The sequence below is a fragment of the Leucopleurus acutus genome, assembly GCF_964270905.1.
Source record: "Leucopleurus acutus genome assembly, chromosome: 21".
Classification (NCBI taxonomy): domain Eukaryota; kingdom Metazoa; phylum Chordata; class Mammalia; order Artiodactyla; family Delphinidae; genus Leucopleurus; species Leucopleurus acutus.
In genome coordinates this window covers 29,564,483-29,589,471 of record NC_139163.1, presented here as the reverse complement: position 1 = coordinate 29,589,471, position 24,989 = coordinate 29,564,483, and the positions used below count along the sequence as shown (strand labels likewise).

The following is a 24,989-nucleotide window of genomic DNA, read 5'->3' as shown; positions in this document are numbered from 1 at the left end:
AGACTGTCCACCGAGAGCAGCTCAAACAGCTGTGGAAACAATGAACAGCGTCAGTGATTCCTAGCAATAAATCTGTCAGTCAGCTGTAGAGAGAGTAAACAGTATTTACAGATTTTAGTCTTTCTTCATACAGTACGTGTAGGAAATAAAAGCTGGCTCAAGAGAATCTGATGGCCACCAGTCTCCCTCATTCACTTAGACGTGGCCTTCAAATGCAGAGAACACCCATGAGCGATGAGCAGACCCCAAAATGCCTTCTGAATCTCAGGAGTCCACTTCCAGATTAGAATATTTTCTAAAGATAAGCAATAATTTCTTAGAAAAATTTATACCCAACCCAAAACAAAAACTCAGACTTTATACCATCTCAAGTAATAAACAATAAAGTGTGGCACCTAAGAGAAAAACAAATACCGTATGCTAACACATATATATGGAATCTAAGAAAAAGAAAAAAAAAGGTCATGAAGTACCTAGGGGTAAGACGGGAATAAAGACGCAGACCTACTAGAGCATGGACTTGAGGATAAGGGGAGGGGGAAGGGTAAGCTGTGACAAAGTGAGAGAGTGGCATGGACATATATACACTACCAAATGTAAGGTAGATAGCTAGTGGGAAGCAGCCGCATAGCACAGGGAGATCAGCTGGGTGCTTTGTGACCACCTAGAGGGGTGGGATAGGGAGGGTGGGAGGGAGATGCAAGAGGGAGGAGATATGGGGATATACGTATATGTATAACTGATTCACTTTGTTATAAAGCAGAAACTAACACACCATTGTAAAGCAATTAGACTCCAATAAAGATGTTAAAAAAAAAAAAGTGTGGTACCTAAATACCATCATCAAAGTATTAAAGATGCAAACCACTCCCAGCTATGAAGCAAGAATGACAAGTGTTTCTCTGAAGCCAGTGGTAAAAAGTAACAGGGTCTTCCCTTTGCTTTTCCACTCACTTCCAGAGAGGAAGATTATCTTCCTAAGACCCCAGTGGTGAGCAAGGCTGGCAACCTGCAGGAAATGAGGCCGCTGAGGAGAGGAAAAAACTGCAGCAACAAAGAGGCAGGTGTTCTGGGGAAGGACCCCTCAGTGCCCGTCTAAGGGAGGGAGTTGAAGAGGTCATCACGCTGGAAGGCGACCAGAGAGAACGCCAGAGTCTGCCACACAAACTTCCTAACTACACATCTAAAGGGCTGAGCAACATAAATCCCAGGATGAGCTGTTTGTACTTAAAGCTGTAACTGTTGCCCTGGTAACTCTCAGACGGTCAATTATTAAGATTCTGAGTTTAGATCCTAAAAATGGCAAGTATTATTGGACCAAGTCGCTAACAAAACAAACATACACTAACCTTTCTCTAAGTGGCCTACTGTGCTTTTTTCCCATGAATTTTAAGCAGAGTCCCTCTAAAAATGAGTAATAACCTGGATCTTGGCGACAGGCAACAAAAAGTGTATTTATAAAGACCTGAGGCTCCACAGTTCCTCATCACATGTTAATATGTAGGAAGAGCTGAGGCTCCACAGTTCCTCGTCACATGTAATATGCTGCATACATGACATTTAAAAACTTACATTAAGCAGCCATAGGTGGTTCATTTTTACTGTAAAGGTTGATCAAGGAAGATACCCTGGGTTTGGTAGATTTCTTTGAGGACCAGCAGTACTGTGTCTTCAGACTCCCTGTAGAGAAAAAATTATGTTGTAAAAAGAAGAAACTAACATTCGTACTAGATGCTTTACATGTATCATCTCAATCCACACAACCACCATACGAGCTCATTTTTTTACTGTTTAAAAAAAATCTGACTCAGAGGTGATATAATTGGCAGTGGTTTGTAAGGTAACCTTATAACAAATAAGTCTAGCATATAATATATAATAAATATATAATATAATATAAAAAAGCCAGTAGTAAATGACCAAGCCCTTCCTTTCCACAGAACTCATTCTTGGAACAACATGGAAGAGTCGTCCAATTCATCACCTTAATTTTTTAAATGTTATTCACCTTTTTCAAAAAGCCAATACAATCATATGAATAAAAATCAAAGATATAAAAGGATATAATAATGAAGTCTCCTTCTCACTGTTTCTTAACCACTAGTCCCCAACTTTTGACAACCGACGTTATCAATTTCTCATGCATCTTCCAGATATTATTCAGTGTGTGTACAAGCAATTACTTATATCCAGTTTGTAAAGAAATTTGATTATAAAAATACAGCATTCATGGATTGCCATAAGGGTATATGGCTCAAACACTTTTCTAGATCTAAGGTTTGACATTTTTAAAATCATGGATCTATTTGAGAATCTAATGAAACCTATGGATTACTCCCCAGAAAAGACACCATATACATATATACGTGAAATTATAAATAGAATTTCACTGGACTCATAGACTTTTTTCTATTCCCCACAGGTTCCATACACAGACGGCAGGTTAAGAAACTCCTTCCTCCTATACCAGTGAGGGGAGATTAGCTAAACCAGATATTAAAATGGTGTGATCCTGGTGCATAAATAAATGGATCAATAGAAAAGAACAGGAAGTCCAGAAATAGCCCTAAATACTCATAGAAATTTAATACAATAAAGTTAGAACCTCAAATCTATTAACAGTGTTGCAACCACTGGATAGCTATCCTGAAAATGATTTGGATCAATCCTCACCTTATTATTAGGATAAATTTGAACAGAATCAAAGATTTATATGTAAAAGAAAACCTAAAATATCAGAATAAACTGTGGTAAGGAATTCTTTGGAGAGCAAGGAAAATCTAAGTATGACACAAATTCCAGAAGCCAAAAAAGGAAAAAATAAATTTGACTACGTAAAAATCAAAATTTCTACTTAGCAAAAATTAATGTACACAATGTCAAAGACAAACTGGGGAAAAGGTATTTGCAACTCGTATCACAGATTTATCAATTAAAAAAAGACCAAATTTCAATATAAAAGAGAATAAAGGGTATAGATAACTCCCCAAAAAGAAAATTAAAATGGTCCTTAAATATATGTCAAGATGCTCAACCTTATTCATAATAGGAGGAGGGCAATACGAATTATAGAGTGCATGATACATACGCTGAAAAGCACAAAACACTGCTGAGAGAAACTAAAGACCAAAATATACTGAGAGACAACTGTGTTCGTGGGTCAGAAGACTCAGCATTATTAAGATGTCAATTCTTCCCCCGAATTGATCTATAGATAAAATGCAATCACAATCAAAATTCCTAAAAAGCCTTTTGGCTGAAATTAACAAGTTCATTCTACACTATATAAGGAAATGCAGAGGACCTACAATACCTAAAATAACTACGAATAGGAACAACAAAGATGAAGGACTCACGATACCTAATTTTAAGCCTTACTATAAAGCTACAGTAATCAGGACAGTGTTTTATTGGCATAAGGACAGACAAACAGATCAGTGGAACAAAACAGAGTCAAGGCAATTCAACAGTTTCTCCATCTGAATAAACTTTTCAACAAATGTTGCTAGAACAGGAAAACCACATGCAAAACAATGAACCTCAATCCTTTCCTCACACCATCTTTAAAAATTAACTCAATCAAAATGGATCACAGAGCTAAATGTAAAAGCTAAAATGACACAGCTTCTAAAACAAAGGAGAAGCCTTAATGACATTGGATTTGGCAAAGATTTCTTAAATATTTCAAAAATTTCTTAAATATTTCTTAAATATTTCTTAAATATTTCTTAAATATGCCAGAAAAGCACAAACTTCAGTAAAATGGACTTCATCAAAATAAAAAACTGCGTTTCAAAACCTACTTGACAGAAAAATGAAAACCAAACCACATCCTGAGGAAAAAAAGTATACCTGAAAAGAACTTGTAACTAAAATGTAGAAAACTCTTGAAACTTAATAATGAAATAATCCAATTTTTTAAATGGGCAAAAGATTTCAACAGACGATTCAGTAAAGAAGATGTATGGACAGAAAGGGGGATCGATCAACGTGGCAGAGTAAGAGGACGTGGAACTCCCCCCCAAAAAATCACATCAAAAGTACATCTGTATGTGGAATGGAAACTGGCAGAAACTCCTGTACAACCAAGGCTGTAAGAAAGATCCACATGTAATCGTTTAGGATGGGAAGGAAAGCGATCAGGTTGGGACCTGTGCCCCTGGGAGGGGACTCAGAGGAAAAGGGAGAATGCACAGGCGGAGACCCACCCTGGGGAGTGAGCAGTGAGAGCCTCAGGTTGAACGCCCCAGTCCTGAGGTCCTAATCAGGGGAGACGAGCCCCCTTGGCTAGCTGGAGGGCAGCAGGGCTGTGGGAGCACGTGCCTGCTGGCTTGCCCCCAGGCAGGGCGGAGAGTACAGTGGGAGGACTGCTCTAGTGGCTGCCAGGTCTCCCCGCCTGGGTGCACAGCTCAGCTCCATGACGATGCACCACTGCACAGCATCTAGGGCCGCCACGACAGGGAGAAACACAGCCAAGGGATGCACAGGCAACCCGGGGCAGAGTCTGGGTGGGGTGTCAGCAGCCACTGTTGGTACTTACTCAAGCAGTGCATCAGAAGAAGCCCAGAACTCTGACAGCGGCCCCTACCCCACGGCTTACGCCCCAGCATATGCCAAGAGTCCACACAGGCCCCAGTTGCCCTGCAGTGTGGCCCCATAACAAGACAGGGGAGGCTGGGGGCAGTGATCGACTGTGAGGGGCAAAGGGGACATGCACCCAAGGCTGCACACGGCAGACAGCTTGGACCTCTGTCTGCAGAGAGCCCACATGGGCCCCACTTTTGTCTGCCCTCCCCAGCTCTGGGGCAAGGGTTCCAGTGCAGGGAGGTTGGGAAACACACCTAAAGGGAACAGAGCCAGCCTGGGCCGGACCCTCAGGGCTTTGGCTCCAGCAACTTAGGATCAGACCCTGTCCCCAACTGCATGGTGACAGCCACTGAGCAGAGGGGAAGTCCCACCTCACATCCAGCTCCACCCCCTGCTAAGGTGATAGCTAAGGAAAGACGACTCTGTCCGTGTCATCAAATCCTGCTCTCCCATCAACGGCACTGGGCACACACAGCCTGTATAAGGATGCTCCCACATAAGAATACCTCTTTCAGACTGCAATAGGTAACTGTTTCACCTAAATTCATAGTGACAGAAAAAGTTAAGCAAAATGAAAAGGCAGACAAACTGCTCTCAATTGAAACAGCAAAAGAAAACCCATGAAAAAAGAATGAAACAGAAATAAACAATTTACCAGATAAAGAATTCAGAACAGTTAATTAAAAAATGTTAACTGAATTAGGGACAAGAATAAATGAACATAGTGAGAATTTTAACAAGGAACTAGAATATATAAAAAAGACCCAATCAGAAATGAAGAATTCAATAGCTGCAATTAAAAAAACACACTAAAAGGACTGAATAGCAGACTGAGTGATACAGAAGAACACATAAATGATCTGAAACACAGAATAATGGAAATCACCCAATCAGAACAGCAAAAAGGAAAGAGAGATTTTAAAAAATGAAAACGTTATAAGAGATCTCTGGGCTCACATTAAATGTACCAACATTCGCATTACAGGGGGTCTCAGAAGGAGAAGAGAGAGAGCAGGGCATCGAAAATGTATCTGAGGAAATTGTGGCTGAAAACTTCCCAAACCTGAAGGAAACAAATACCCAGGAACAGGAAGCACAGAGGGTCCCAAACAAGATGAACCCAAGCACACTCACACCAAGACACAACATAATTAAAATGGCAAAAGGTAAAGAGCAGCTTCTGAAGGCAGCAAGAAAAAAAGAGTCATATACAAGGGGATCCCCATAAGGCTGTCAGCTGATCTCGCTGCAGAAACCCTGCAGGCCAGAAGGGAGTGGCACGATATATTCAAAGTCCTGAAAGGGAAAAACCTGCAACCCAGGATACTCTGCCCAACAAGATTATCATTTAGAATTGAAGAAGAGATAAAGAACTGCTCAGACAAGCAAAAACCGAAACAGTTCATCAATACTAAACCTACTCTAAAAGAAATGTTAAAAAGTCTTCTCTAAGTGGAAAAGAATTAAGAACCTATAGAAAAGGGGAAATCCCAATAGAAAAGGCAAATACATAGTAAGGACTGAGGATCAACCACTTAAATAAGCCAGTATGAAGATTAAAAGACAAAAAAACTGTAAAAGCAACTATAACTACAATAAACAGTTAAGGGATAAACGTGAAGATGTGAACTATAACATCAAAACCACAAAATGCAGGGGAGGGGAGTAAAAAAACGTAGGTTGTTTAGAATATGTCTGAACTTAAATGACTGCCAGTTTAACACAAGTAGATATAGGTCAACATATAAGAACCCCACGGTAATCACAAATCAAAAAACTACAACATACACGCACACACACACAAAAGTAAGGAACACAAGCATACTGCTAAATAAAATCATTAAACCACAAAGGAAGAGAAAAAAGAAGAAATGAATACAGAAGAACTACAGAAACAACCGGAAAACAAGTAATAAAATGGCAATAAGTACATACCTATCAATAATTACTTTAAATGTCAATCCACTAAATGCTCCAATCAAAAGACACAGGGTGGGCCTTCCCTGGTGGCGCACTGGTTAAGAATACGCCTGCCAATGCAGGGGACACGGGTTCGAACCCTGGTCCGGGAAGATCCCGCATGCTGTGGAGCAACTAAGCCCGTGCACCACAACTACTGAGCCTGCACTCTAGAGCCCGCAAGCCACAACTACTGAGCCCACGTGCCACAACTACTGAAGCTCGCGTGCCTAGAGCCCATGCTTCTCAACAAGAGAAGCCAAAGCAATGAGAAGCCTATGCACAGCAACGAAGACCCAACGCAGCCAAAAATAAATAAATACATTTTAAAAAAGACACAGGGTGGGTGACTGGATGAAAAACAAGACCCATCTATATGCTGCCTCCAGGAGACTCACGTCAGAGCTAAAGACACACACAGGCTGAAAATAAGGGAATGGAAAAGGTATTTCCTGTAAATGGAAATGAAAAGAAAGCAGGTGCAGCAATATTCCTATCAGACAAAATAGACTTTAAAACAAAGGCTATAACAAAAGACAAAGGAGGGCATTCTATAATGATAAAGGGATCAATACAAGAACAGGATGTAACATTTGTTACCATATATGCATCCAAGACAGGAGAAACTAAATATATAAAGCAAATAGTAACAGACATAAGAGGAGAAACTGACAATAACACAGTAATAGTAGGGAACTTTAACATTCCATTTTCATCAATGGACAGATCATCCAGACAGAAAATCAATAAGGCAACAGTGGCCTTAAATGACACAATAGACTAGTTGGACATAACAGATATCTACAGGACATTACATTCCAAAACAGCAGAATACACATTTTTTCCAAGTGCACATGAAATTTCTCCAGGACAGATCACATGTTAGGCCACAAAACAAGTCTCAACAAATTTCAGAGGATAGAAATTATATCAAGCTTTTTTCCGACCACAACGGTATGAAACTAGAAATCAATTACAGAAAGGAAAATGGGAAAAGAACAAGCATATGGAGACTAAATGACATGCTACTAAAAAATGATGGGTCAATAAAGAAATCAAAGAGGAAATCAGAAAATACCTTGAGACAAATAAAAATGGAAACACAACTCTCCAAAATCTATGGGATGAAGCAAAAGCAGATTTAAGAGGGAAGTTTATAGTGATACAGGCCTTCCTCAAGAAATAAGAAAAATCTCAAACAAACCTACCATCTCAGGGAATTAGAAAAAGAAGAACAAAGCCCAAAGTCAACAGAAGGAAGGAAATAATAAAGATCAGAGAAGGAAATAAATAAAACAGAGATTAAAAAAAGCAATAGAAAAGATCAATGAAAATGAGAGCTGGTTTTTTTGAAAAGATAAACAAAAAGGATAAACCTTTAGACAGGCTCACCAAGAAGAAAAGAGAAACGACCCAAATAAACAAAATAAGAAATGAAAAAGGAAAAATTACAACTGATACCACAGAGATATAAAAAAATCATAAAAGGATACTATAAACAGTTATATTCCAACAAATTGGACAACATAGAAGAAATGGACAAATTTCTAGAAACATAAAAATTGCCAAGACTGAATCAAGAAGAAACAGACCATTTAAACAGACCAAACACTAGTGAAATTAAATTTTTAATTTAAAAAAACTCTCAGGAAACAGAAGTCCAGAACTGACTTCACAGGGGAATTCTAGCAAACATACAAAGAAGAGCAAACAACTATCCTCCTCAAACTATTCCAAAAAACTGAAGAGGAGGAAATACTCCCAAATTCATTCTACGAGGCCACCATTATCCTGATACCCAAACCAGACCAATACAATATAAAAAAAGAAAACTACAGGCCAATATCTTTGATGAATATAGATGCACAACTCCTCAACAAAATATTAGCAAACTGAATCCAACAATATAAAAAAAGGATCATACACAATGATCAAGTGGGATTTATTCCAGGGACACAAGGATGGTTCAACATTCACAAATCAATCAATGTGATATACCACATCAACGAAAGAAAGGACAAAAATCACACGATCACCTTAATGGACACAGAAATAGCATTTAATAAAATTCAACATCCATTCTTGATAAAAACTCTCATCAAAGTTGATATAGAGGGAACATATCTCAACATAACAAAGGCCATTTATGACAAACCCACAGCTAACGTCATATGCAACAATGAAAAGCTGAAAGCCTTTCCTCCAAATTCAGAAACAAGACAAAGATGCCTAATGTTGCCCCTTCTATTTAACATAGTATTGGAAGTCCTAGCCACAGCTATCAGGGAAAAAAAAAAAAAAAAAGAAAGGCATCCAAATTGGAAGGGAGGAAGTAAGACTGTCACTATTTGCAGATAGCATGATGCTTTATATAGAAAACCCTAAAGCCTCCACCAAAAAACTGTTAGAACTAATAAATGAATTCAGTAAAGTTGCAGGATACAAGATTAATATACAGAAATCTATTGCTTTTCTATACACTAATGATGAACTATCAGAAACAGAAAGTAGAAAAAAAATCCCATTTAAAATTACATCAAAAAGAATAAAATACCCTAGGAATAAACTTAACCAAGGAGGTGAAAAACCTACACTCTGAATATTATAAAACACTGATGAAGGAAACTGAAGATGATACAAAGAAATGGAAAGATATCCTATGCTCTTGGAATGGAAGAATTAATATTGTTAAAATGGCCATACTATCCAAAGCAATCTGCAGACTTAATGCGATCCCTACCAAAATACCCATGACATTTTTCGCAGACCTAGAACAAATAATCCTAAAATCTATATGGAATCACAAAAGACCCCATATTGCCAAAACAGTCTTGAGAAAAAACGAATAAAGCTGGAGATATCACCCTCCCTGACTTCAGACCATACTACAAAGCTACAGTTATCAAAACAGATTAGTACTGGCACATAAACAGACACATAGATCAATGGAGCAGAATAAAGAGCCCAGAAATAAACCCATGCACCTATGGTTAATTAATCTACGACAAAGGAGGCAAGAATGCAAAATGGAGAAAAGACAGTTTCTTTGACAAGTGGTGCTGGGAAAACTGGACAGCTACATGTAAAGGAATGAGATTAGAAAATTTCTGCACACCATTTACAAAACTAAACTCAAAATGGATGAAAGACCTAAATGTAAGATTGGAGACCATAAACCCCCTAGAAGAGAACATAGGCAGAACACTCTTTCACATAAATCACAGCAATATTTTTTTGGATCTGTCTCCTAAGGCAAAAAAATAAAAGCAAAAATAAACAAATGGAACCTAATTAAACTTAAAAGCTTTTACACAGCAAAGGAAACCATCAACAAAATGAAAGGAAAAGCTACTGGATGGGAGAAAATATTTGCAAATGATATGTGATAAGGGGTTAATATCCAAAATATATAAACAGCTCATAAAACTCAATATCAAAAAAAAAAAACAAATAACCCAATCAAAAAATGGGTAGGAGACCTGAATAGACATTTTTCCAAGAAAGAAACATAAATGGATAACAGGCACATGAAAAGATGCTCAGTATCACTAATCATCAGGGAAATGCAAATCAAAACCACAATGAGATGTCACCTCACACCTGTCAGAACGGCTGTCATCAAAAGGAACACAGGGCTTCTCTGGTGGCACAGTGGTTGGGAGTCCGCCTGCCGATGCAGGGGACGTGGGTTTGTGCCCCGGTCTGGGAAGATCCCGCATGCCGCGGAGCGGCTGGGCCCGTAAGCCATGGCCGCTGGGCCTGCGCGTCCGGAGCCTGTGCTCCACAATGGGAGAGGCCACAACAGTGAGAGGTCCGCGTACCGCAAAAAAAAAAAAAAAAAAAAAAAAGGAACACAAAATAACAACACTGGCGAGGATGTAGAGAAACAGGAATGCTTGTCCATTGTTGGTGGGAATGTGAAATGGTGCAGACACTGTGGAAAACAGTATGGAGGCTCCTCAAAAAAATAAAAATAGAACCACCATATGATCCAGCAATTCCACTCCTGGGTATATATCCAGAAAAAACGAAAACACTAACTTGAAAAAATACACGCACCCCCATGTTCATAGCAGCACTATTCACAATAACTAAGATATGGAAGCAACCTAAATGTCCAGCAACAGACAAATGAATAAAGAAAATGTGGTATATATTACAATGGAATAATACTCTGCCATAAAAAAAAAGATGGAATTCTGCCATTTGCAGCAACGTGGATGGACCTAAAGAATATCATGCTTAGTGAAATAAGTCTTAATTGTTTCACAGATACTTGATAGATGTAGAAAAAGGAGATAGGCCAGTGTACATTTGGGATTAGAATGATTTCTTGTTCAGACAATTACAAAACAGCACACTCATGTCATTTGAAGAAATCTTAACAAACAATTAAGACCAAAAAACTCCAAAACAAAAACAAACACTTAGGGGCTTCCTTGGTGGCGCAGTGGTTAAGAATCTTCCTGCCAATGCAGAGGACATGGGTTCGAGCCCTGGTCCAAGAAGATCCCACATGCCGTGGAGCAACTAAGCCCGTGTGCCGCAACTACTGAGCCTGCGCTCTAGAGCCCGTAAGCCACAACTACTGAAGCCCGCGCCTACAGCCCATGCTCTGCAGCAAGAGAAGCCGCTGCAATGAGAAGCCCGTGACAGCAACGAAGAGTAGCCCCCGCTCGCCGCAACTAAAGAGAGACCACGTGCAGCAACGAAGACCCAACACAGCCAAAAATAAAATAAATAAAAATAAAAAAATAAATAAGTTAATTAATTTTTTAAAAAGGTAGACTTAAAAAAACAACACTTACCAGTAGCATAGATGACTTTGTAAAGCAAATAAATATTCATTAAAACTTTCAATGGGCTTCTCCTGTAGCACATAGTCGATGCGCTGGCCTCCATTCAGCATTCCCACATGGATGGGGGGAGCTTCTTGTTTAACTGCTACAAGGTTCTCTTCTGTGCTAACATCTGGATACAGAAGAACCGTAATAAGAATATAAAAGCGTCCAGCCCTCCAAGGTTGTCCTTACTTTCCCTCAGGCTCCAGCTTTACGGTAGGATGAGCTACCCTGCTCAGAAAGTTCTCTCTCATTTTCCTCCTCTCAATCCCCTTAAAGCTTCTCCTCAAGGCACACTGATTTTATCCAATCCCTTTTTTCCTTCCTGTACCTTTAATGGCTAATTCCATTTGCCTTTGGTTTACAAACTAAATGCAAACAGGGTTAGAACTCCTTAGGCAATTGAAAACTAAAGCAAAAGAATGCAACATTAACTGATAAATTAAAAGTGTCCTAGCTAGTCCCCAGCCAGGAAAATAAAACCAACCCATGAATACACAGACATTCCGCTGTAAAAGCAAGGTTCTTCACAGCGTAGGCTCTGAGCAGCACTGCCATAGCCCAAGTGGGGAATGTTTAAAGCCTCATTACTAGATGCTCAGCTTCTCTTGACATCTTCCCTCACAAACAATGTTTTTCCAAAATTTGTGGCTATTAGATGACAGAAAACACCAGCAGAGCTGAAAGCCCATTAAGACTCATAGTATTGGTCCTAAGCAATAAAAAAGGAGAAAGTAAGAAGACCCTGGGAGAATAAGAACCAGACACCATGGAGTCCCTCTTATCTGGCCTGGTGCAGGAAATCAATATGTACAGTGTCACTGACCACTAGGCTTCTCTGAACTTGATTCAGGTTCTGCTTCAGTTTCTTCTGCAGTTTCTGAAGCTTGTAAGGCAGGGTATGGAGCTCTGGTAAAAGACTTCCAGGCCATCCGCAGCGAACCTAGCAAGTTGTTCTTAAGGTCCATGCTCATCCTGGTCAAGCCCTCTCTCAGTTCTGAAACATATGAAAAAGAACATTACATGGTTTACAGAGGTAAAAGGGTTCAACACAGCTAAACAAAGTGAATGAGGTCCAGTCAGTTTGCACTGACCAGAAGGTCTAGAATTAACAGGTTCTACATTCAAGACTTACCTAAGTGCATCCGCTTCCTGCCTTTATGATGCGGGATCAGCATTGGCTCAAATTCTACTCCTGGGACCACCATTGGTTCAATCCTATAGGCCACAGGATCAAACTACATAGGAAAAACAATAGTTATATATACCTCTGCTGAAGAAAGATAATGACAGTCTCAGGAGCTATGTATCAGGCAAGAATAATTATAAGCTCATTTTTTAAAATGTAGTTGTTCTGCCCCATCACTTCCAGATTCATACTATTACAAATTATCTCATTACTACAGAATAATATAGAAAAAAGTAAATCAACACAATAGAATATCGTACGCGCTTTACCAATAAGCCCTAATAGGTAAAACCACAAGAGCTGTCCAATGCTTACAGGGTGATAAATATTGAAGAAACCTTTGCATGTTGGAAATCTGTAGTTGGGGTCAATTCTTTTCAGGCCTCGGACAGTAAGGAACATTCCAATGGGAGATCCAAAGGCAAAGAATATTTCTGGTTTATAGATGAGCCGGGGGTATTTTACAGGCACCTGGAAGGAGGAAATAAAAGCATCTCTCATTAACAACAAAAGTTACATCTGTTCCTACCATACCAACGGCAAACAATAAAATGACCAAAGAGAATCAGTATTGTTACCTGCCCAATGCCAACATCCAGATGTTCACCATTTCCAGTACCATTAGTACTACTGCAGAACTCCGATTCTTTGGGGATGTTAGACATATTCGCCCCTGCAGGTGATTGCGGGGTTGGTCTATTAATACCCTAAAGAATAAAAAATAGTTCTGTGGAACTGCTATGTAGTGAAAATATCCAAAGGATTATACAGTTTTCTACTGGTTTAAAAGGATGCTTGGGAAGGTTTTGAAATGGTAGTCAACAATTTTAAGAAGAATCTCTCAGAAAACAAGCTAAAGCTGATGAAAACAAAAGTTGCCTTAAATTATGAATTGATATCCCTACATGCTCTGAAATAATGAAAGCTGTACAAAGCCATCTGGGTAGCAGTTGAAACTTTAGGCAACCATCATGAGAGAAAACGATAGCAGAGCACTGTGGAATGAATGCTGGGGATTGCTGAGGAGTTCAATGAAGTGCTATGCCTTTCTAACCAAAGTAAGTAGTATGTCTCTATCAGCCTTAAATCAGAACTGAGCAACCTGCTAAAAGGTTGAAAAATAATTAATTAGACTATGGAAAGGAATCAGTGGCCAAAAATGCTCAGTGCGTAAGCACTGTTACAACGGGGTTATACCTTGAATACATTATACTAAGTGAAAGGAACCAGTCACAAAAGGCCACATATTGTATGACTGCATTTATATGAAATATCCAGAATAAGAAAATACATGAAAACAGAAAATAGATCAGTGGTTCACAGGAGGGAGGAATAGGGAGTGCCTGCTAATGAATATGATGTTTCTTTCTGCGGTGATGGAAATGTTCTGGAATTAGATAGTGGTAATGGTTATACAACTCTGCAAATATACTAAAACCCACTGAATTGTATATTTTAAAAGGGTGAATTTTATGGTATGTGTTGTGAATTATATTTCAATAAAGCAGTTACAAAACAAACAAAAAAAAGGAAAAAATTGAATGGTGGAAATCCAGGGGAAATAAAACTTCTGAAGCTAATAACACTTTTAAAGATATCAATAAAGTAAATGTGTTTAATTTCTGAAAAGAGAGCCAAAGGACAATTTTAAAAATTGCTTAGCTCCCTATACTAAACACCTCACAAAGCACAAGGATACAAGGAAGTCAAAAAACTGTTTAATCCTACAAGCTATATTAAGCACATACCATTGAATTTTTTCTGGTCCTTAAGTAGTTTAGTATCTTCTTTCTTGGTCCTAAGGGAATTCCCATTTCCTGAAGATCTTTGTCTGTACATAAAGCCTAAGCATAAAAAATCAAATATCTTTCTTATTTCTCGGCAAATTAAAATCAATTAAATGTCCTAAAAATAAGTAAGTAAACGCCCTGTTCTCTGAGAGGAATAAGGCCTAAACACTCTGTTGTTCTTTGCTTTGCATGACTAGGACTCCCTAGTGGTAACAAAAACAAAAACAAGCAAATATCCACAGTAGAGCTCTACAAGGTATAACAGAAAATAAGAGTTGGAAAAGTTAGTGGTCATTTATTCCTGCTCTCATGTTTTCAGAGCTCTGCTGTGTTTTAGTCTTTGCTCCATTGCTGTTAACGTGGCTCCTCGGAACTCTGAACCTCCACAAAGCAAAGATCACTTTATACGATAAAAAGCACACAGATAAGGCTAAAGAGCATTACTAATGATAACGAAGTATTTATGACTAAAATGTTTCTAAAGGGCAGGCTCTTAGCAAGCAGTACGATGAAAAGAAGCAATAAAAATACTGAAAATGGGGAACTTCCCTGGTGGCACAGTGGTTAAGAATCCGCCTGCCAATGCAGGGGACACGGGTTCGATCCCTGGCCCGGGAAGATCCCACATGCCACGGAACAACTAAGCCCGTGCGCCACAACTACTGAGCCTGCGCTCTAGAGCCCGCGAGCCACAACTACTGAAGCCCACGCGCCTAGAGTCCATAATCCGCAACAAGAGAAGCCACCGCAATGAGAAGCCTGTGTACCGCAGCGAAGAGTAGCCCCACTCTCTGCAACTAGAGAAAGCCCAGGCGCAGCAACGAAGACCCAACGCAGCCAAAAATAAATAAATAAATTTATTTTAAAAAATACTGAAAATGGTATAGTGCAAAGTTTTAAAAGATTATTTTTACCAGAGCTTCCTTATCTACTTTCTCCTTCTCAAAGACACTAAAGAATTCAGAGAGTTGAAGTTTCTTCAGATCTTCCTCCAGTGTCGGTGTGTCTCCTTGATCCATGAAAATACTTGGCAAATCCTAAAAATTAAATTGTAAAGCTCGTATTCTCTAAATTCATTCAGATTTTTATTAATATTACTTTGCAATAAAGGAAAGTACTATGTTAGATATCCACAGAGACCTACCTTAACTTTGAATAAATTGTAATTTATACGAAATATAAATTAAGATGTGATTGATCTTTAAGTTTTTGCAGTCAGTTGAAACCTAGTATGTTTTTAAATAAATGAATGAGTGAATAAATGAGTATCAAAGTATTCTTCATCATCATTAATAAAGCCTTCCCTGAGCTCTTATTAATGTTTAAGGATGGCTTTCAAACAGAATTTCTATAAACTATATCAATTTGCATCCAATTCACTCTTCATTTCCTCATATGCAAATTCCATTTCAACTCAGTGATTCTATAATTCTAATAACAGATCAGTAGTGCATATTTATAATGAAAAAATAAGATACCTATAATTATTTTAGAATGTGGCAAATATTTGTAGAAGCATACTACTATCTTGCTTCTATCATCCAAGAGTGACAGAGATAATTACAAGTCTGTTAAAATTAAAATAAACGTAAACATTATGGTATGAAACAAAGCAAAAAACAAAAAGCCTAAAATCTAAAAACGCTTACTAAGAAAGCATACAAAAGAACCTATCTGAACATCTAAATTACCTTTTTACTGTCAACATCCCCCAAAGAATCTTTCTGATTTGTTAGGATATCGAACAATATAAGTGAACCTACAAGTAAAACAGAAGAAAGAAGGGACAATTTCGAAGCATTAGCACTAAACAGCTGTCTTTCATACAAAAAAAGTATTAAGCCAATTACCCATGAAGCAAAATCTATGAAGTAGGGAGTCATTCTTTCCAATCCACCACCACCCTTCCAACGCCTTCCAAATTCTTCATCACAGACCAGTTCTAGACCTCTGAATCTGATACTGATAAAAGACACTGTACTTCAAACCCAGCTATCCTTAAAATGTGATAGTCATCTCTGATCACAAAGAATCCGTTACCTAAACTATGACCAGCGATGGATACGCCCCCTTTGAAATCAGGGTTCCTCTGCAGAAAAAGTACATATAATCGGTTCATTTCAGAAGCAACTGTGTCCACAATAGTCTGACAGTAGGTGGGGCTGTTGTAGAAGAAGACATCCAGAATTGTATCATTGGTGAAGTGCCTTAGGCGGTTAATGCTGGGCAGAGTTATTCGCTGCAGATCTCTGAAAAAAACAGAAGATATATTAAGCAGAAAACCTAAATACATTCCACAGCCTCCTCTAAGTTATTATCCAAATTACACTTAGAAATTAAGATACAAGGGATAACTATCAATTTACAGGAAACAGCGGACAGACATTTGTAATGAAGCCAAAGGGATGTGACCAGCAAAATTCAGTGTGAGAAACGCTGCAAGACAAAAAACCCAGCCTCCTCAAGACATAAATTACAAGAAAATAAGAGATAGAAAGGTAATCAAGAGATTAAAAGAGACTTAAAAGACATCAACTAATTGCAATTTATGATCCCAGTTTAAACTATGTGTGTATGTGCATCTATATGTATGTATGCGTATATATAAATCATGACATTTATTAGACAATTACAAATTTGAATACTGATTGTATATTTGCTGATATTAAGAATTTTTTTAGATGTGATAATGGTATTATATATATTTTTTTAATCCTTAAAAGGATATACAAACTGAAACATTTAACAGATGAAATGATATGATGCCTAAGATTTTATCCAAAAGTAATAGAGTGGAGGGATGGGCAGTACACGGAAGATATGGATGGGGCAGAATTGGCCACGTGTTGAGGCTTGTTGGGCTGGGTAATCATAATCAATCCATGAAGATTCATTATATATGCTACTTTTGTGTACAAAATTCTCTATAATAAAGTTTTTTAAAAGATACAAGAGGCTTTTCCTAGAATTCTCAGTATTAAGGTTTTTTGATCACAAGTCAAATGATAAATGAATCAGCTCTCTCTCTCTATGCCGAATTTCTAAAAGCTGAAAGAAGGTGAGACTGCCAGATGCCAAGGACAAACAGAACTCATATCTCGCAAAGGAAAACAATGTTGACGTAGTATAAACCAGCTTCCACATAAAGCTTTCTCAAAGCTCCCAGAAAGACTCCTCAAACCTTCAACATCTTCTGTAGTTTAGAGAGGGCTATGTGCCCCTAGTAACCTCTTAGCATCAGCTCAAATATGAAAGAATGTGAACTCTGTACACCTAGTAAAAGCAACACCACAATGGAGCATTTGGCACGTGGAATATGCTCAAATCATAGGGTATTAAGAACTGAGAGACACGGAATCAGAAAAGCCATTTCCAAGACCAGCATGGAAACAATGCTACTTCCTTTATCTACCAGAGAAGCATCTCCTAGTTCTATCCTAGAACTATATCATGAACATACTTTCTGGCGAGCCCACAGTGAATATCCTTAATATAAGGCAACCTTCTCTGACATTACCAAAAAGTTTACAAACAGAACTACTGAGCTTGTAACTTAAGAAAGCCATCACTTACTTATAAGTCATTGCACCAATTATACCTCAAGTTATAAAACCCAATAATTTAATATTTGGGAATTTCCTTTTTTCCCCAAATTTGGACAAATATTATCTAAATGTGATCACAAAAGGAACAACAAAATACTTTGTGCATCTTGAGGTAGATTGGCTTTTGACATCTTAAGATGGAAATGCTTATACACTATGGGGAGAAAGCAACATTTGGCTTTATGCTAAAGAAATAATAAAGCTGTAATAGTAAACACTAAGGAGCCAGTAAAACATACTGGAAGAAGATACACACAACTCCCCACTCCTAACCCGAGCTAGTTAAACAAAGGGATTGGTCCGCACTTAATAATGTGTCTCTAAGAAAAAGACACAGAAGTACAAAAAGTTTTCTGTTGAACAAAATTTTATATATACGATCAGCTATAGCAGAAATGTTCCTAAGCATATCAATGATCAGAAAACATTACAATCACAGTTAGCAACTCAAAGGTGTAAAGTACTACTCACACATCCACACCAGTGGAATGCAAAGGACTGTGCCAGTTGACTGGGAGAAATTCTACCCTCCCAATCTGCTGATTTTCTTGGGCTTTCTTAAAATGCGTCTGTAGCAGGTTCAAAGAAACACTGCGAAAATCATTAACTAGAAAAGAAAATTAACAATGCATTAACGGTGAAGCGATCAATTTGTAGAGTGAAAATGCAACAGATCTTATAATTAATTATACTACATCCATCTATATCTGCTTATAGCACCTATTGACTCGAGTCAAAAGTAGAGTGAGTATTCAAGAAAAAATTAACAGTGCATGTAGGAAAAGACATTCCTTTAATATAGAACTGCTATTACTATACAAAACATTTTTATATAAAAAAAATCACACAGTAACTTCAAAACTTCTGCCATGTCAAGGGAACTGTTTCCATTTTTTTAAAAAAACCACTTGACTATGTCAATTGGCCTTGCAGTCAGGTTCCTATCCTAACTTTCTGGTTCTTATAAACAACCTTTACCCCATATTTTAAATTTTTAAAAAATACACTGCTGTTTGGAATTCATATTGCGTCGATCTTACGTTTCTAGGAGGTTTATGCTTAGAAGCATTAGCCATTAGGATCAGGCTCCCAAATTAGGGCAGTTAGACTATGAATACTGCCTTTCAAAGTCAAGTTATACTAATGACCTAAATATTCCAATTAGAATATCATAAGGTTTATCACAGTATGAATTACAAAAATGGTTGAAGCTTCTGTTATTCATTTAAACTATATTATCTTCATGGTCATATATTTATGGTTCCCTTTAAATTTAGAATGGTTATAAACAGGACCATCACATCATAAAACAATTGTATAAGACTTGAGGGCTTATTCACTCAAGAATTATTAGTTAAGAATATAAACCTATTAGCCTAAGGAATTTACTAGCACTTTAGGTCTAAGCTGGGAAGCTTGACTACCTTGCCACCTGTCTTCATCTCTCCAAATCTTATTATGCAGCTAAGACAACAGGCTAAAGACAACACTTCATCTCAACTCACAGGAGCACTAACAGTCCCCTTACATGATCTAATATGACATGCTTTGCGAACCTACCACACTGTACAATGCTTCGAAAGCGGAGATCACAGGCTGGTCCGATCCCGTGGACTACAAAAACCAAGTGATCTATCTGTAAAGGTTCCCCTACAAGTGAAATTACAAAGAAAAATTACTCTATATAACGAGTCATGTATTCTAAAATCAAACATTCACAATGCGTAGACAACAGAAACGGGCAAGTTAAAATATGAGCAGATATTTTAAAAGACATAGATAGTCCCATATTTAACTACTTAGTAAAAATATAGTGATGTTACTTTGTTTCTTATTTATCTTGTAATAAGTCAGTGAAAAAATTGTTCAAGTTTTTTCAACTTTTTATTTTGAAATAACTGAAATCTTATTGAAAACTTGAAAGAACAGTACAGAAACTCTCACGTACTTTTTATACAGATTCAACACTAACATTTACCACATTTGCTTTATTTCTCTATGTGTATGTGTATTCACACACATTTATTTTTCTGAACCATTTGGGAGCAGGTTGCATACATTATCAGATGGCACATATCACATCTCTTTAACCCTTTAATATTTTATTATGTATTTCCTAAGAATATGCTCTTATTTAACCACAGGGCAGTTACCAAATTCAAGTAATTTAATATTGACAGGATACTTTTACCTACTATCCTATGTTTATCAGTTGTACCAATAAAATCTGACATGTATTTGAAGCCTGAAATTTTAAACTCATCTTTTCAAATTACAGTAAGTCTACGACTTTGTCCAAGAGACAAGCCATCTCCTCTGAAAGATGAAAGGAATTTTATAATCCAGTTAAATATATTATAAAACCAACCATAAATGACCCTAGCTAGAGAGCAATGGATAACCATCAAGGTCCCTGAAAAATAGTTTTCCCTGGTTGAAAACCTCCTGAAAACCTTCAAGAGTTACCAGGAATAAATTAATAATCAAGCAGGTGGAATCACACTTCTTAGAATTAGGACTAAATCAGTTCATTTGTACTTAGTGACCTCCTGATTAGTACTGTCAAATTTTATCCATCCCACCATATATACTTAGCAACTTTAAGAGATTTTTGTACCTATTAAGATTCTTAGTAGATGAAGTAATGCTAATCTTAACTTAGAATAAGCCCATTTGATTAAAGACCATTTTTAAGCCTTGACGTAATCTAAAGCCATAGAGAAAGACCACGATTTAAATCATAAACAAATAAGTATATCAGAAGATAAGGAAAAAAATGAATGATTAACATTACCACAATGAATGTCAACAGAGATGTTCTCAACCCCTCTCTTCACTGTTCGAGGTCGGCCCTGCTCAGTGGGTGTTGAACCCCATTCATCAGACCCCGCGATGGGCTGGTAATGTACCATAAGCTTAAATAAAAAAGATCAGAGCAATAAACATACTCTACATTAAAGACACTTCTATTTATACATTCTGAGGGGTAGAAACGGGTCTTTTAAAACATAACACATAGTCAAATCTCAACTGGAGTTTTGATATGCAACTCCTACAGCTTGAAATGAGAATCCTGAAAATACATTAGGCTAATGTTGTACACTTTAAATATCTTACTATTTTGTCAATTATACCTCAGTAAAGCTAAAAAAAAAAAAAAGGAAAATGAAAATTCATCAGGCTAACAGATCTTTCAACCATACCCTACACATGGAAGAGGTGCCCACATAACGTGTCAGTGATTTTCTAAATCTACAGCGACATAATTTTCCCTAAGAAAATTTCTGTGTAAGAGTTGAATGAGGAAATGATGGTAAGAGCCACAGCTTCAAGTTTCATAACTGTGAATGCAATATAAAAATGTCCAAAGCTTATCTTACGAAGAATCCCCAGAAAAAGAAACCAATTAAGTTCTTACTAATGCAATTAACCTTTAATCCCAATGTTAAAGAAGGGCATTAATTTGCTAACCTTTGGATTGTGCAATATAATAACTTCTCTGTTGGGAGACTCCAGTTTCTTCTTCCATTCATCCAGAGTTACAGCAAGCATGTAAGTTTCCTTAAAAGAAAACACATTTCATTAGATTTCTGTAATGGTTTTTCTATTAAAACTGAACTTTTTAACAAGAATACTGCTAGATAAACAATTACAATAAGAGTATCTTACTCTAATTTATCAAATTTATTTTAATTCTCTTAAAATGAGAACAGGTACTAGTATAGAACAAAGAAAAAATAATCACTTCTACTTCTATCATCTAGACTGGAGATAATCGCTGTACACATTTTGATATATTTCTTTCAGTAATGTTAATGCATGTATATTATCCATAAAATGAGGATTACATTACATATAAAGTTCTTTCTCTTGATTTGTCAAATTTATTTTAAAATTCTTTTAAAATTATGATAATAGTACAGGACAAAGGAAAAAAATCAGTCCCAATTCCATCATCAAGACTAGAAATAATCATTGTTCACATTTTGATATATTTCGTTCAATAATATTAATATCCTACTCCAATTTAAAGCAAATTTCAGAATATTTTCAGAGCAAGAAAAATAAAAGGCAAAAAAGACCAATCCTGTGGTCACAGTTTAAATATTCACAAAGATCACTAGAGAAAAAAAATTTTAATTTAAATACGTAATAGTTTCCATAGTATTTCAAAATTTGAAAATAAAACTACTTTATCCTGAAACTAACTTGCAAAAAGAAATGCTATGAACTGTGATGCAAATAGAACCAAACTCTCTCTGTAAATTCACAGAATAAGTCACAAGAGGAAGAAAAGATTATGAAATAAGAGAACACAACGAAGAAAATGAGTAAAAGGGTCACAGGAATACCTCTAACACTTGGCTGAAGCTCTCCGAGTATGGAACATACTTATTATCTTTGTCTCCCTTGTAAAACCAGGTACAGCGCCTCACTTCCGATGCTAGCTCATCCCAGTATACGGCGTACCGCATCCTCTCCCCCAAATGAACATCGTATCTGCCCCCATCAGTGGGCACAACTCTCCTATCACAGTCTTTTCCTATCAAGGAGTGGAAAGGCGAAATGAAGTACATAATATAGCAAAATAAAGCTCCCAAAATACAACTCTGAGTTATATTCTCAATAATGTTATAAAACACACGAATGATCTGTTTCTTCTTGGCTAAACTACTTTATAAACCATCAAAATCATTCTTGGTTTTAATGAAACATGAAAAAAATAATACCCAACGCTGTTTTGTTCTTTTTCTAAGGAGAGATAGGAGTGTCCCTTAAAAAAAAAAATGTATACAAGAAAGCTTTTCTGAATTTTTTGTTTAAGGGACCAAAAGATAAATTAATGACCATCATGATGATAAAGTAGTAACCGGCATCATTCTTGTTTCATAAAAGAAGAAAAAACAAGAGAAAAATGAAAGAATTCATTCTTTTGCAATGTGACACTGCCCGCACCACACTCTTCATAAACAGAAACTGAAACATAAGAAACATTATTGGTTAACTATGCAGGAATTACAATAGGTACTGTTTTCAAGATACAGACCAAATTCTTGATTATAAATTGGCTGGATAGTAATGCAGAACTTCTATATAAAAATGCTATAGGATGTTATAAAGCAGAAACTAACACACCATTGTAAAGCAATTATACTCCAATAAAGATGTTAAAAAGATTATTAAGTAAAATTTGGAAAGTATAAAAAATGTAAAGCAAAAAAAAAATGCTATGAGACAACTAGAAAAAGATCTAAAATTTACTTCTAATAGCACTCACTATAAGGACTTTTATATTATAGTTTTAGAGAAATGACAGTAAGTCCTTGTCTATTACAAGTCATAGCTTTCACCCTACCAGAACCGTATGCCTCTTCCAGCTGCTGTGAATCCTGAGAGTTGAAAGGAATCCATGTCTCCTTAGAATCTATTATCTTACAATAAAACCAATGAGGAGAAACGGGTTCGTACAAACTGCCAACATCCATGTCTATTAGCTCAAAGGAACTACATGAGTTTGGTGACGGGGATGGATCTGACTGGGACAATTGTTCCTCGTGTGATTCCACTGATGACATTTCTTTCTCTAAAAGACAAAAGAAAACTATAAATAACATTTCCTTCTATTAACAGTGTAACTGTTCACACACAAAACTGGTCATTTTTAAGGAGTCATTTCTGAAAAAAAAACTAAGGGGGCTACATAATTTAAAACAGAAATAACATAAATTAACAGCTTTTTTTGGTTTTGTTTTTGGGTTTTTTTTTTTTTTTTGGAGGAAGGAGGCCTTAAACAAAACGCTTCTTATAGTTAGACCAACCACTTTGCACTGATCTTCCAATCCTCTCAGAAAACTGCATGGTTTTAATTAAACAAAACTGGAATCACAAGAAACACATGGTCGAAATCTTGACTGCAAAAAAAATTTTACCCCAATTTCCAATCTAAGTCTGGTCCCAAGGCAAAAACGCGTACTCCGTCTTAATAACGCCTGGTTTTAGGCTCCAGGCCCTTGTCATTACACATTTACATGACTACTGGAATCACACTACTGAAAATAAAACTATTCACTTAAGAACCAGTCACTTTTTATCAATGCTTGAAGGGTGCTTAAGTAGAGACTATGGTACAAATTCTGAAAACGCGAACCCTCGCTTGGGGCCACTGTGCGCAGGCGCGCACCCACTCGCACCATCCAGGTCTCAGACGAAAAGTAACAACTGACCTCAAAAGCCTCCTTCCCTCAAGGAAGACCGTTACCTGTGTGTTTCCGCCCCTTTAACACTCGCAGAGACTAACACTGCAGACGTCGAAAGTAAACCCAGGCTCCTTGGAGGGGCGCGGGCAAGACCATCGCTATCTCAGTACCGAGCGCAGCGGGACCGCAAACACCCGGCCTCCCTCGGAGCGGACGCTCTCCAGCTTCCGCCACTTTATCTTTTTTCCCAGCACGAATTTACCTCCGCCACTTTGTGTGTCCCTTCTCCCCACGACCCCGGGCCTCCTGCAGCCCAGGTCTGGGACCTCAGGGTTCGCGGACACCTCTCCCCGTTCCGCGTCCAGCCCCGCAGAGAGGAGCGGAGCGTGGATGAAAACAAGGTAATTTCCCGGTGCCTTCGGGCACGGTGGATGCAAAAGGGGCCCTGGCCGCGTCCCTGTAACCGCTGTCACCCCCACCCCGCCAGGGCTGGTCCTCCCAGCCCCCCTTCCCTGCCTCGGGCGTCGCGTCCTCCTTTGCCCCTGGCATCTCCATCCCGCAGTGCCTCCCACCCGCACGCCGGTCGGAGCCCTGGGCCCGGCCGCCGCCCCCAACGCGCCCCGGCAGACTCACCTTGCAGCCCCGCAGCCTTTCAAGTTCTCCTGCCTTCGCTGAGTGGGCTACGACATATCCCCAAAGGAGGCCTTCCCCGCGAGCCCAGGAGGGGCGGAGCGGAGCAGAGCAGGGCGGAGCTTGCGGCCCTGCCGGGCTCGCGCCCAACACAGGCCTCCGCCGCGCTCCCAGCGGCTGAGCAGCGGGCC

At 38.1% G+C, this 24,989-nt stretch overlaps 1 protein-coding gene across 2 annotated transcripts; it reads right to left on the bottom strand.

The window, feature by feature from the left end:
• Window positions 1–1,194: 1,194 nt before the first annotated feature.
• On the bottom strand, window positions 1,195–24,879 carry DDHD2 (DDHD domain containing 2). 2 transcript variants are annotated; one of them, XM_082864014.1, is made up of 17 exons: window positions 24,802–24,879; window positions 23,328–23,555; window positions 22,324–22,514; window positions 21,443–21,532; window positions 20,766–20,886; window positions 19,532–19,621; window positions 18,443–18,578; window positions 16,407–16,615; window positions 16,058–16,125; window positions 15,281–15,403; window positions 14,325–14,420; window positions 13,155–13,283; window positions 12,892–13,047; window positions 12,523–12,625; window positions 12,214–12,384; window positions 11,355–11,517; window positions 1,195–1,680 (listed from the first exon to the last, which is right to left on the bottom strand). In XM_082864014.1, exons 2-17 carry the CDS (start codon window positions 23,545–23,547, stop codon window positions 1,599–1,601), a joined length of 2,148 nt encoding a protein of 715 aa, XP_082720140.1. In that variant the 5' UTR covers window positions 23,548–23,555; window positions 24,802–24,879; the 3' UTR covers window positions 1,195–1,598. The 2 variants fall into 2 exon arrangements, with proteins under 2 accessions (XP_082720140.1, XP_082720139.1); XM_082864013.1 differs by lacking the exon at window positions 24,802–24,879 and having other exon boundaries at window positions 23,328–24,181.
• Window positions 24,880–24,989: the final 110 nt, after the last annotated feature.

Bases quoted from the DNA above. Each gene is read 5' to 3' on its own strand.
- DDHD2 (XM_082864013.1), bottom strand. From the start codon at position 23,586: ATGTTATTTATAGTTTTCTTTTGTCTTTTAGAGAAAGAAATGTCATCA. The intron at 14,421-15,280 runs GTAAAAATAATC...TTTTATGCTTAG, and splicing joins AAGTAGATAAGGAAGCTCTG to GCTTTATGTACAGACAAAGA. The intron at 12,626-12,891 runs GTAAGCATTGGA...TTTCCTATGTAG, and splicing joins TCTTCAATATTTATCACCCT to TTTGATCCTGTGGCCTATAG.